We start from the raw sequence: 12,911 nt of genomic DNA on the forward strand, positions 1-12,911 counted from the left end.
ATTTCCTACCAACTGAAAATATTAGGTGTGTCCCGCGCGCTCATATGACCTTATACAGTTGTGAGCGCCGTAAAACACTTACAAAAACAAAAAAACAAGGGAAAGATCAGGGAAACGTAGCTTTCTTGAGAGCATCCGAGCAAAGGAATGAATGAAAAACCATGATCGCCGATGTCTGTCGCAGATCTGGCACTAGATGATGATGATGATACTGAACAAGATCATCCACGTTACCTAAAAGTAATCAAAAGGCGTTCTCTTGGGGCAAAGGCTTTCGAAAGTTTGTCGTGCTTTTGATGATAGCTGGACTCACTTGGGCTGCAAAAGCACTGGCTTCCAGCTACCCAAGTTTTCAACTCTGTTTTCGGGGGGGGGGTGAGTTCAGTACACAAACGTACTGATTACACATTCATTTCTCCCTCGTGATTTAAAAAAAACCAAGGACTTTATTTTGTCACTTACACTCCTTTAGCAATGTCTACCCGCTGCTTGTTGAAGTAATTTCTGTTTGAGTAATTGTCTTGTGATTTATCAAAAAGTGCAGGTCTCTTCTATCACTGCTATTAGTGCTTCTTCCATCTTCTCTGCTCAAGTTCTGAATCAAGTGTCTCAATATACTTGACCTGTATACGGACTACAAAAAGAAGTGAACAACACAGTCAAAACATGTAGGTCGAGATCAGCGTGTTTACAATTTTTGTGTGTGTCTATATTGCGAAAATGAGACTAAACATTAAAATCTGGGGCGTTAAGTATTTTTATAGCAGAATCCAAATATGAAGTCAAAAGTACAATTAATGCAATTTTGATTAAAATGAGTTTCAGCTTTCTACATCCTCTGATTGTGGTATTTTTATAATTACCGCCCCTAGACCGCAGAATGACGATTTACAGAGAGCAATTTTATTGCAGAGGTAAAATAAAAATCGTGAAAGTGTGGGGATTGTCATGTGAAGTCAGTGCGACGCCGGATATAGGTTAAAGTTAAAGGAATCCGCAAGTTCAGTGACGGGGTAACCACGTGAAGCCGGTGCGTGAGCAGCCTAGATATTAGCTCCAAGAGTGCCACCCTAATTTGACGACGCTGATTTAAAAAATGTGTAATTAGTTTTTGACTACCGTGAAGCACCAGCTCTGAAATGTCCATTTAAAATTGTCCCCAATCCAGTCGGGTGACGTCACGCAAATAGCTCAACCCGCTGAGGTCGCGAGTTCACAGCGAGGCGTCCTTCCCAGTTTTTCCGGCGTAATAAGAATGTAGAGTGATAACATAGAGAACATAGATTTCTCGACCGAGTCTCCAAACCATCGTTCAATCGTCCAAACTTTGTACAATTTTGTGGTTACGCCTAACGATTTATCCTATGATCGCTAGATCGTCAGTTGTACAATTTATCGTTACGTGTAACCGGGCCTCAAGTTTTCGCCCAATTATGTGTGGCTTTCTGTCCTCTTTGAAGGGCGGGGAAAATTGTGGGAAGGGAGGGCGATACTCATTCCACGGATAAGCTACCCAGTCCGTACATGCCCCCGCTTAAAAAACCCACATTGTGGTTTGTGGGGATGGAATTAATTTCCTATGATTTTGATTGAGTAGATGTTTTACGGTACTATCGACACAATTTTGGTCATTTAAGCGCCAACAGGTTTCACCGCTACAAAATCAGACGTTTTTAGTAAGAGTCTCGGAGCTCACAACCGCACACGATCACACTATTTTCATTATGCTAAAAAAACGGACAGACATTTATAATTTTTTTTGTAAATATGGAAAAGGCAAATTAACCTTTGTATATACAATATTAATTTCAGTGATATATATATATATATCACACCAATAACGATAACTACATATTTTCATATTCTATTAAATAGTCCTATTCCTTTTACATAACTCAAAATTTTTCTAGGGTCTACAATGTCAAAAAGGATTTTGATATTTTTACATTTAAAATAGGTCTTACGAACATCATTAAATTCGACTCATTCCGTTAGGATGTACCGAACTGAAATTTACGTTGCACTCCACGCAAAAAGTTCTTCGGCCGGGGTTTCTAGAAATCTTTACCTACACCAAAAGTAGATATTGCCCCACCTATAGGAGAAATGATGTATAAAATAAGTTGTTTAGTTATAGAGAAGCTCTCCTTGTCTTTAAAAAAAAAAACTGAAAGGGGGCAAAACTTATCTTCAATTTTCTAAAAAAAAAAATTTTCGGGATAGCCCACTTTTGCTTAAAAGAGACCAATTCTTCACCCGACCCATTTTGGACACGAAGAATCCTGGACCTGTCGATGTGAACTTGGTTGTGTACAGACAGCGTAGTCACCTAGCATGTACACTCTCTCCTTGATCACCCCGTTTGTGTCCAGTAAATGGAAAGGTTAGCAAGGAGCCCGTCTGAGGGAGTAGCGATCTCTTCCTTTTGTCTACGTCTGTCTCTTTTCAAGATGGACGAAGGCGTACTTCAGTGGTTGAGTTTTCGAAGTAAAAACAGACATCACCATTTGGTGTATAAAATCTCCAAATACCGCGCTAATTATGGCGCATATCACTTCATGGATGAAGTACGTTCAGAGCAGAAACAGTTTCAAAAGCTCAAGAATGAGACCTGCCACATTTCAACATCCCTAGTTAAGCCGGAGCATAATACTGGTGGAACTTTAGATCATTGCTGTCAAGAAATTTTACCCACAATTCCTGATGCAGGTTTGGAGCGAGTAAAAGTAAAGTTCTGGGGAGGGGGAAAGAGTGTCTGTAGGTTAATTAATGCCAGTACAAAATACACGACCAGTTTACGGAAAGAGACGATTTCCATCGAGTGCACCTCTCGTGAGATAAACTTTCCTACTTGGCCTCAAGGCAAGACTAAAAGCCAGCTTCCTAGATGATCCAATTCTATCGCGTTGTAGGAAGCGAGTTGTAAGAGTTTATTCAGTGCCTTGTATTAATGTGCAGGGCTAACCTTGCAGCCAAAAAGATTTCAAAATTGGAACAAAACAAAGGGAGTCAAATCGCCATCACTTGTGCTTATAGTTTTATTTGCTGGGAAAGAAAAAATGATAGCACACGGCAACAGCAACACGTTACGATCACAACAAAGACTGGCTAATCAAACTGATGAGCGGGTATCGTTCTTGGCTGCAAAATTCTCCATCGAAATCATCCAAGTCGTAATCCCATACCATGCCACCAGCAAATGCATTGTCCTGAATGTACTTAATCTGTGGAAGAGATTAATAATGGTAAATAAGTTTGAGGGACTGGCTACAACTGTCACTCGCTCAACATCGTGTGAAGCGCAGAAAATGTGCCACTAAAGAAGTTGATAGAAATTTGTTGTGGGTTCAACACAGATGTTTCATAATGGGTTCATCCTAGATTTAATATGACCCCCCCCCCCCCCCCCCACCCCAAAATAACAAACGTCCCAGGATAAACAATGGAACAATCTCTAAAATGATCATTTTGTAGACTTAACTTTGTTCATCTCACGCGTATATATTTTAGCATTAAATGGTTCCACTTCAGAATACTTAAATGTTACCCATCCCACGTGAAATACAAAACTAATAGCTCATAGCAAAGAAGAGACCATAAATAAGTGACAGTTTTCTGGGGAGAAGATTAATTTCTATCAATCCTTGAGATTTTATAAACTCAAATCTAAAAGTTTTCAGCGATTCACATGTAGCGGTGTGCGGCGACAAAAAATTGCGGAAATTACGAACTTTAATGTTCACAGGATTGCAACGTTTTGGAGCGAAAGTGAAGCGGTGTCCATGTTTTGTCATACAAGGGTGGATTTTGCTGAGCGAGTTCGATGAATTTTTTAATTGAAAACTTATTTTGTACACTAATGGTGATCAACGAACCTGAAACGGATAGGCATCTATACTAAAATCAATCTCCGCTTGCACTGCAGCAGGAAAACAACACCACTGCAGTCGAAGACCAGCTTGACACGTGGGGCCTACATCTATGTGTGCACGCGCGTGTGCGTGCTCGTGTGTATGCGTGCTCGTGTGTATGCGTGCTCGTGTGTATGCGTGCTCGTGTGTATGCGTGCTCGTGTGTATGCGGGCGCGTCTGCTTTGTCTAACAATCATCTCGACGTCATTGAGGCAGCCCAAGACGTTCACTTAAAAGATCTAGCCAGATAGATTTAAGAAATTACATTTTTTGAATATCGCAAAAATTAGGTGCACGAGCAAGTAAACATTTTTAGGCGCCGATGTAAGAAAAGATTTATATTTTAATCCATCCAATATTTAATTAGTAATTCCATGTTCGAACCTCCAGTAGGCCTCCGAGGTGCAGACGCCTCGACGGTGTCAAAATTTGCTCCTGGAAGCGTTCACTGAAACACCCGAAGTTCCGCAACGTTATCCGACGGCACTCCTCATGAGAACAGCCAGTGAGCAAACAAATCAGCCGTTTCCAAACACAGCCGGCGGACTTTCAGTTGTCGTACACCGGTCAGTGTGATCGGCCTTTAGTCTTCTCAATTCTCAGCTAAGAACTATGAAAACGTTAATTTGCTTCAAGAACAATGCCAACCAAAGCAGCTTTGTCGACAAATAGAACTGAAGAACATTTGAAATATAACATTTCAATACATTCAACTTGTGGTTTTGACTTGTGTTATTTGGAATGGAATAGTTTAGTTTCAATAAAAGTTAAGGCATTTGCAACTCGAAGAGGTCGTGAATACGTGTCGAAGAAAGTGAAAAAGTCCAGAAGAGATAGAATGAACCGTTGGATAGGTGTAATCAGTGAACCACACGAGAGCACCTGCCAACCATCCACTTAGGAGATAAGTCCATACAGTATGCATTTGGTAGATTTGAAAATTTGCTTAAATTAGTCATTCTAAATCATTTCTAACCCAGACGACCCTTACAATGCGCGGCCTGCGTGTCCGGCGTGGCCTCACCTTTTCTTCAATACTCTCCTTGTTATCGAAGCCCACCCACTGGTTCCCCAGCACCAGGTAAGGAACTTTCTGGTCCTCCAGAGTCACTACCCTAGCGTCGGCTGCGATCATTTCGCACACCTGAAAACGAAGGGAACACTTACACATCCAAAATTCCTTGTTTAGGAACAATTTGTTCAGTGAAAGTTTTAAGGCGTTTCATAACAATATTGGGTTGTACAAGTGCCGGAGATAAGGGGGTACAAGACAATAACTACGGAGATCAAGAAGATAGTTTTTGTAGGAAAGAAACAGGAAAGAAACTACACCAGATCACCCACCAACCACTCGCAGAGAGGAACAACTTTTTTAACACGATATTTCAAAGGCGTAACCTTGCACTGTGCGAGGCAAAAACGTATCGATTAGCGGATATACTGTACGTCAAAGAGTTTATAATGTGTATTTTAAATAATTTACCCCCATACCACGAGATTCTACACATTTCACACCCATTATCCCTACATTTGACAAATTTCACACCGGAGTTGAGACGAAAAGGTGCGATGAAGGAGCCCATTTCACATGGCAACATAGGACGACAATCGGCAACACAACTAAAAAAAATGAAGCGATAAAAGAAGAGATTCGGTCACCTCGTAGTAAGACAAGAAGCCAGCCTCCCGAGTGTACGTGCCAGCCACTCCAGCACCGGCGGCCGGAGCGCCACGTCCAGAGTCGCTCTCGTCTCTCAGAGTGAAAGACCGTCCGTACGTGGCCAGTCCAATGTACAGTTTGTCTCTGGGGCAGCCCCCCTTCAGCCAGTAGTTGGATGCAAAATCCTGAACAACAGAAGGAATAAATGCGATAAGTGTTCCTGGTGTAGGCAATTCACTCTAATAGACAATGTAGATCATGTAGGAGGCGGCCACCCGATCTTTGCCAGTCAGAGCCAACCCGGGCCCGGGAGAGAGAAAAGACCGAGATGCATTCCTAATTCGAGAAAAGAACTCTTGTTTTACTGTATACGACAGCGAAGCTAACAATTGCAGCACCAGATACCGGTTATTGAGATACAGGAATGATGAAGGATGGTTGCACGCACTGTACATACAATATGTCATGAAGGATGGTTGCACGGCACTGTACATACAATATGTCATGAAGGATGGTTGCACGGAACTGTACATACAATATGTCATGAAGGATGGTTGCACAGCACTGTACATACAATATGTCATGAAGGATGGTTGCACGGCACTGTACATACAATACGTCATGAAGGATGGTTGCACGCCACTGTACATACAATACGTCATGAAGGATGGCTGCACGCACTGTACATACAATATGTCATGAAGGATGGTTGCACAGCACTGTACATACAATATGTCATGCAAGTACAAGAAACGGATGTACAAATCAAGACTCGTCTGTTACTGTTCAATTATAATCTTACACCTGGAAAGGGTTTGGGGGTCCTTGTGGATCCTGTAAAAAAAGTGTTGGGGGGGGGGGGGGGATCTTGAACAAATGTGAGGCAGCGTGGTGGAATCAGACTCGTCAAAATAATCAAAGTGAAGAAACTTGCATTTTTCCGCAGGTTTGTGAATTTTTTATCGAATTTGTTTTTTGGCTCAACACTTTCATGCCCATTAAAGAACTCATTTCTGTGTGGATTTTTCTGAAATGCGTTGAATAAAGGCACAAAAATGTAAATTTGCAGCTACCACGGACTCTTAAGCTAAGGAAATATAAGGAAATAACTAATCTTTGCGGCCATTTTCTTACTAGTTTTATCTCTGAAAACAGGTACCCCCACCCCTTTTGCAAATATCGCGACTTGTATTCAAGTAAAATGGGTTTTTAGGGTGATACCAATACCTCTACATGCCCAAAAATTCAGAACCTGATCTCCACCACGCTGCCTCAAATGTAATACACTTTTGGGAGGGGAAAAGAAAGGGGGGGAAAGGGTGGCCTTGGTCAAGAAAGGCCACATAGGCCAAAAGTGTGCAGAGGCCACAAGGAATGCCACATAGGCCAAAAGTGTGCAGAGGCCACAAGGAATGTGGACAATATTTTCCAAGCATTGTTGCATTGAAGAGGCACGGGGCTTTACAGAGGACGGAAGAAATGGAGGTGGAAGAAGAAGAGAAAGAGCAGGGACAGGACCAAGATTTGGAAGACAGCTCAGCTGATGCAGCCGTTAAATTTAACATGAACACTGCCTTTATTGATAAACTAATTTCATTTTTGTATTATGCATACTGAAGCATACTGATCAGTAATAACAGATGCAGTGGTCAGTCAACATGTGCGTGGTATACACACCTCCAATTACTTTGTTCACTCATCTCTTGTTTAGTCACAGAAATTGAGCTAACGTCTTTTTATCAGGTACTTTGTTATTCTGTAGCTGTCCTCTCCAATTTAAATGGCCAGAAGTACAAAGATAAAGTCAATCTTGCTCAAAGTTAAACTTTTGGTCCGAAGGTGTTAACTTTATCAGAATTTCATTGTAAATAGTAAAGATACGTCAGGTTCAAGCATGCCACGAACAGTTTAAGATTCTACTCACCACGTTAAAGATTTCGTTATTTGCCAAGGTTGAATCATTCGACTTGTAGAGAGGACTATTGTGTCCTGTCACGGGGTCCCAAGCACCGTAGAAGTCGTAGGTCATTAGGACGAGGTAGTCCAGTTTTCTGGAGAACAGAAAGGTTCCAGTAGCAGACAATCATTAATACTTGCATGGCATCGGAACATCAGACGAATGTGTGCGAGTAACAGTACAAGTACCACCAAGAGTGGTCTGTACCAGCACAACACCATGGCAGCTACAACACCATGGCAGCATTGTGAACAAATGAAACTGCCAGTTAGGTAATGGGAAACTTTGCTATAGCATGGTAAACAAACACTCGTCAATACTCACAGTTGTTTCAGTTTATAATTGCGTCAATACTCAACAGTTGTTTCAGTTTATAATTGCAGTTTAAACGAGAAAAGCTTAATTTCTTTAAATTTTAAAAGCCTATATGAAAGAAGCAGTACACAGAATGTTCATAAAGTATAGCGTTGGAAAAGTATCGTTTTAATTTGTCAATATTGCTAAGATATTGTTCTACCATATTTTACTGTAAGCAGATCAGATAACACACCAAAAAAAAAAAAAAACAAGTAGACATGTAGAACTCTTTGACAGCATTCACCAAGTACACAACCCCTGAAAATACAAGCATTTAAAAAAAAATAGATCTCACTCTGAAATGAGGTTCACTTGGTATCCGGCGTCAATTGTGTCCTTGCCAGCACTCACAGCGGCAGACAGGAGAAGTTGTGGTGTACCCGATGGCCTAGGCTCAGCTTCGAAGGCCACCTTCAGTTCCTGGAAAACCATCGATTTGGTTGCTTGATTTATGTCTTTTGACACTGATTATGTTCTTTGACACTAACATCAAATGATTGGGTACATTTTTTCATGACAACCCCACCCCCTAACACCCCCCCCCCAAAAAAAAACAACCCCAACCAACCAACAAAAAAAACCCAACCCCAAGTCACAAGTATGACTAACCTTAACCAGCGAGGTGAACCTTTCCTTATCTTCAGGAGGGCTGCCTCTTGAGCCTGGGTACTCCCAGTCCAGATCCAGACCATCAAAGTTTCTTTGTCGCAGAAAGGGGATGGCGTTCTGAAAGGAACAATTAGAACTGAGACTAAAAAAAGCTTTCCATATCTGAAAGAGCTAGAATTATACAGTGTTCAGAGAATTCCAAAGCATGCCTAAATTGACAATTTGTGGTGTAAAGTTTATAAACATACCGTACAACTAAGACAGTGACAGTCCTCTAATCACCTAGGATCCTTTTACATTGACAGTATCTCACGCCCAAGAGCCACATGGATATAATCCGAGGTGTCACGTCAGGAAAGACGCAATATATAGCACTGTCATACGGTAGATTTACGCTCTTCCCATTTTTCTTAATAGCCAAAACTTCTTGAAAGTGAAAGATGATATATTAAGCTCCCAAACCTATCGCAGGTTTCTGTGCCTAATGTTCATGGTACGATGAGGAACCCTGTCTATTGTCTGCTAGAGAATATAGGTTTTCAACGGGAAAAACGAACCCACTTGTCCTCACCTGAATGAATTTCTGTCTCGACGACTCATCTTGTACCATCAGAGTCCAGTTTCGGGTTCCCATGTTCCAGCCTCCCACAGACAGCATAGTCTTCAGTGCTGGGTTTTTCTGCTTAAGATTGTTGACTCTAGTGTACCTGGAAATTATTATTAACAAGATACCCTTGGAATTATTGGTCACACGCGTACAGTCGTTTGACGACCACTACTCGAAGAAAATATTGGTAAAGCACTGGAATGAAGCACATTTGCGACCAACCATTCACATAGCTCCCCCCCCCCCAAAAAAAAAATTTTTTTTATTAAATTAAAAAAGTCCTTTAATTAAACCGAATCCCTACTAGACACGCAGACCCAGGGTAGAACATTTGGCTTGAGTGGTGAAGAAAGGACCATGGAAGTACAGAGAAGTCCGGGACATTTTAATTTTATGGAAAAAAAGAACAAATCAAGTTATCTAAACTCTAGACATCCCCACACCTCCAATTACACCCACGCCGAGGAAACTTTTGTAATGATGTTAGCAAGGAAGTAAAAAGTTTTCAAGGAACAACGTTTTATGTACTAATGTCTCACAAATACGTAGTCCATGTACAGAGTATTATTTAATACAACATGCAAAGTACAACGGACATACAACTCGTAATTTAAAACCGCGTTCAAAGTAAGATTTATAAAACATACAATGTAGAACTGACAATACAACTCATTCCCTCCCTGACCACGTACAAAGGACAACCCTACCCTCCCCCACCCCCTACCACCACGTACGTAGGACAATCGACTCACATTCCATCTGACCAAGGCGTGTCGTCATCGTTCCACTCGAAGGGAGCCAGAAGACCGTCCACAATAATGGCAAAGGCGTAGTGAATGTGAGTGCACAAGTCCGCGTCTATGTCCTCGGGGAAGAACGCGCCTTGGTCCGGCCGGTACTGGGCCCAGTTAGTGTAATAGCACACTAGCTGCTTTTTCTCAGAACCCTTGAGCCCATTACGGGTTTGGTGTTTGTTATGTGAACATCCATGGAACGCACCTGGAAGCAACAAGGGGCGAGAATAAAACGGGGCCATTTTTTCGGTAAATAATATAAAATATTCACAAATATTTTTTTCCTCAGGGCACCATAATAGATCAAACATTTCTTTAAAGCATCTTATGGTACGGTGAATTTAAAGTTAAAAACCTACCTTTTCTTAGATATCACTGTGACATATGTACATTATTTTTTTTAAACCATGTTAGATTGAGTACAAGTTAAGTTTCACAGAATTTGACACAAAACACGTAATTAAATTTTTTTTAAAGGTGTGGGTTGCAGGGGTGAGGTTAGGATAAAGATGCCGGATTCTAATTATGTTGCGAAGCTCTGAAGTACAGAATTAATTTAGGGAGAAAATGTCAAAAGTATTACAATTGCTCAAGCTTCCTGTACTTTAACTTACCAGCATGACAGACCGCCAGAGCAATCCCAAGCAGAATGCAGAGAGCGGAAACTTGCAACGTCTGAAACAATGAGGAATGATAGGAACAGTTCCTGGTGAAGGTACTCCCAGAATCTTCTTAAGAGAACTTAGTTCTCAAATGGTGTGGCCATGTCTATTACAATAGGGTAATACGACACTGGAATTTACAGAGTTCTCGAAGTGAAAACATAAGCATATAACTGCACAATAGGCTGGTATATTCATTTTACTTACAGGTCACGAATTATGAATGAACAGATTCCAATAATTTGAGTTTTCCGACTTACTGCTGAATACAAAAATATAGGGGTCCAGTAAATGGGGCTCTTTTTTTAAAAAAATAATAAAACATAGTAAAGGATTTCTGTCAGTGTCATACATCTAGCAAATTCTCGCATTTGAGTTTGAGACAAGATTATCTGTAAAAAGACATGCATACGTTCATCGTAAATTGGATAGTTTTTTTAATTTTTAAAAAAGTCCAGGAGCGAAAAACAAACCGCAGGGAACACCTTCCCCACAAAAATACAACTAACAACAACAAAACAAACCGCAGCAAGGTGTATGCCCTAACGTTTGACTCACTGTCACACAACATATCACAGTGTACTGACATAGTCTACTCACCATTGTGTTAACCTGACTGTCTTTGGAGGATGTGTTCTGTCTCCCAGTTCCTCGGTGCTTAAATACTTTTCCTGGACCTGCCAACCGTACAGCTCCCCTTTCCACGATAGGACACGAACGCATACACACGCACACACACACAAACATGCAAACTTCTTCTTACAGACATTTTTTTGGTATTTAGTCCCTTTTCAGAAGCCCCTTATACCTCGACATGTTCGTGAAATAATTTGTTGAGCTCAATGTAGCTCGCAGGAAAAGGGACTTAATACTTAATGAAACAGTTTGTACATGAGGTGCGTTGAATAAAAAGATCGTCTGGTTAGAAAACTGAATTTCACGTGCAGAAGAAGTTTCTCATAATTTGGGGTAAAGAAAATAATTTTTCCCCCCCCCCCCCCCCCATTTTCCCCCACCTTCCTTTAATAGTCCCCCCCCCCCCCCCCCCCCCCGGGAAATAAACCCAGACACGTGATACAAGGACACTGGGGGTTGACGGTACCTCACATTAACCCTTTGTGTCCATACGATATGAGGATGTGGTCAACTGTCCACTCACGTCAAAGCCAGCTGTTGTTCGGCCAAACTTGTGTTTGTTTTTGATTATTTGTTCTTGTTTTGGTAAATGTTCTACGTCCCTAGCAACTCATATAAGAGCGAGGGATACATTAAACCTTTTCTGTGGTAGGAATTTATATTGAATTTTGGCTGGGTGGTGGCCTAAGCCTATTCTTATCAATTTTGGACCACCGAGGATCTTTAACGAGCGCAGCTGGTACACTGGACTTCCGAGATTTTTCGCCTTTATCCGAGAAGGAAAGCTAGTTGTTAGATCATACCTACCCTAGAATCAGGGGTGCGGCTCAAGACAGCTGTGGGAAGGAGCCAAGGAGTAGTCGTTGCGGTAGAAAGGCTGCAGAAAGAGCCAGCGTCTAGAGGTGGAGCAAGGGATGTGGGGGTGGGTCAGAGGGTGGAGACGGAAGCAGACGACAGAACAATGTTAGAGAGCAGGAAAGGGGGTAAAAGGAGAAAATTTAAGAGAAGAGTCGGGACTGCGTGTGCCTACTCTGGGACGCTGAACCTCAAGGGCGAGACATGTGCAGTTCAACAGAAATATGGGGGCAGGGTTGTGTTTAATATACTAATGTTCGTGGGGAGCGGGGTGGGGGCTCAGATTGGTCATGTAAATGTGGGGACACCGGCCATGCCGATAAGGGTAAGAAGGTTCCCATGTCTGACACGTGTGACGTCATTGTTGTGAGCTCAAGTACAATATATTATAATCTCTTTGGTTTTTCTCTCAAATAGATTTTTTTCTCGGAAGGGTGTCCTGACTCTTCGCTTTCACGATGATCTTTGTAACGGGTACTGCGATTTGAGTCTTGTCTGCCGTCCGCTGCTCGAATGCCTTCGAATAATCGAACAGACCAGTTTGTGGCGCAGTGACACTGTGCGCGGGGTCTCTCTCTCTCTCTCCCCCTCTCTCTCTTTCTGACGTTAGTGGTTTCGCGGTGTGGGTACTTGAAGCTGAGGCTAGACTCAACGTATCATGCTGGTGATTTGATTTGATGATTTGACCTAGTGATTTGAGGCTTGTGACTTGAACTAGGGTCTTGCGAGCGCGAGCGTGTTTGCTACCGGGGTACAGCCCTAGTGTGAAGCTGCACCTAGGCCCAAGGACAATAAAAAAAAAAGGTGGGACTGATGGTATTATAGTCGAAATTACCCAAGACATCCTTGTCAGTTGTCGAAA

General features: G+C 41.9%; 1 protein-coding gene across 1 annotated transcript; it reads right to left on the reverse strand.

Moving 5' to 3' along the window:
• Positions 1-3,022: 3,022 nt before the first annotated feature.
• LOC101862518 (chitotriosidase-1) lies at positions 3,023-11,240 on the reverse strand. Its single transcript, XM_013085409.2, has 10 exons — positions 11,159-11,240; positions 10,511-10,571; positions 9,855-10,101; positions 9,067-9,202; positions 8,496-8,612; positions 8,182-8,306; positions 7,497-7,623; positions 5,572-5,757; positions 4,937-5,056; positions 3,023-3,224 (listed from the first exon to the last, which is right to left on the reverse strand). Exons 1-10 carry the CDS (start codon positions 11,159-11,161, stop codon positions 3,093-3,095), a joined length of 1,254 nt encoding a protein of 417 aa, XP_012940863.1. The 5' UTR covers positions 11,162-11,240; the 3' UTR covers positions 3,023-3,092.
• Positions 11,241-12,911: the final 1,671 nt, after the last annotated feature.

The sequence above is a fragment of the Aplysia californica genome, unplaced genomic scaffold (genome assembly GCF_000002075.1).
Source record: "Aplysia californica isolate F4 #8 unplaced genomic scaffold, AplCal3.0 scaffold00371, whole genome shotgun sequence".
In the NCBI taxonomy this organism is placed as follows: domain Eukaryota; kingdom Metazoa; phylum Mollusca; class Gastropoda; order Aplysiida; family Aplysiidae; genus Aplysia; species Aplysia californica.

What these genes read in the sequence shown, in the direction of transcription:
- LOC101862518 (XM_013085409.2), bottom strand. An exon ending in ATAACGAAATCTTTAACGTG is followed by an intron (nt 5,758 to 7,496) that starts GTGAGTAGAATC and finishes TCTGTTGTTCAG; the next exon opens with GATTTTGCATCCAACTACTG. An exon ending in AGGAGAGTATTGAAGAAAAG is followed by an intron (nt 3,225 to 4,936) that starts GTGAGGCCACGC and finishes TCTCTTCCACAG; the next exon opens with ATTAAGTACATTCAGGACAA.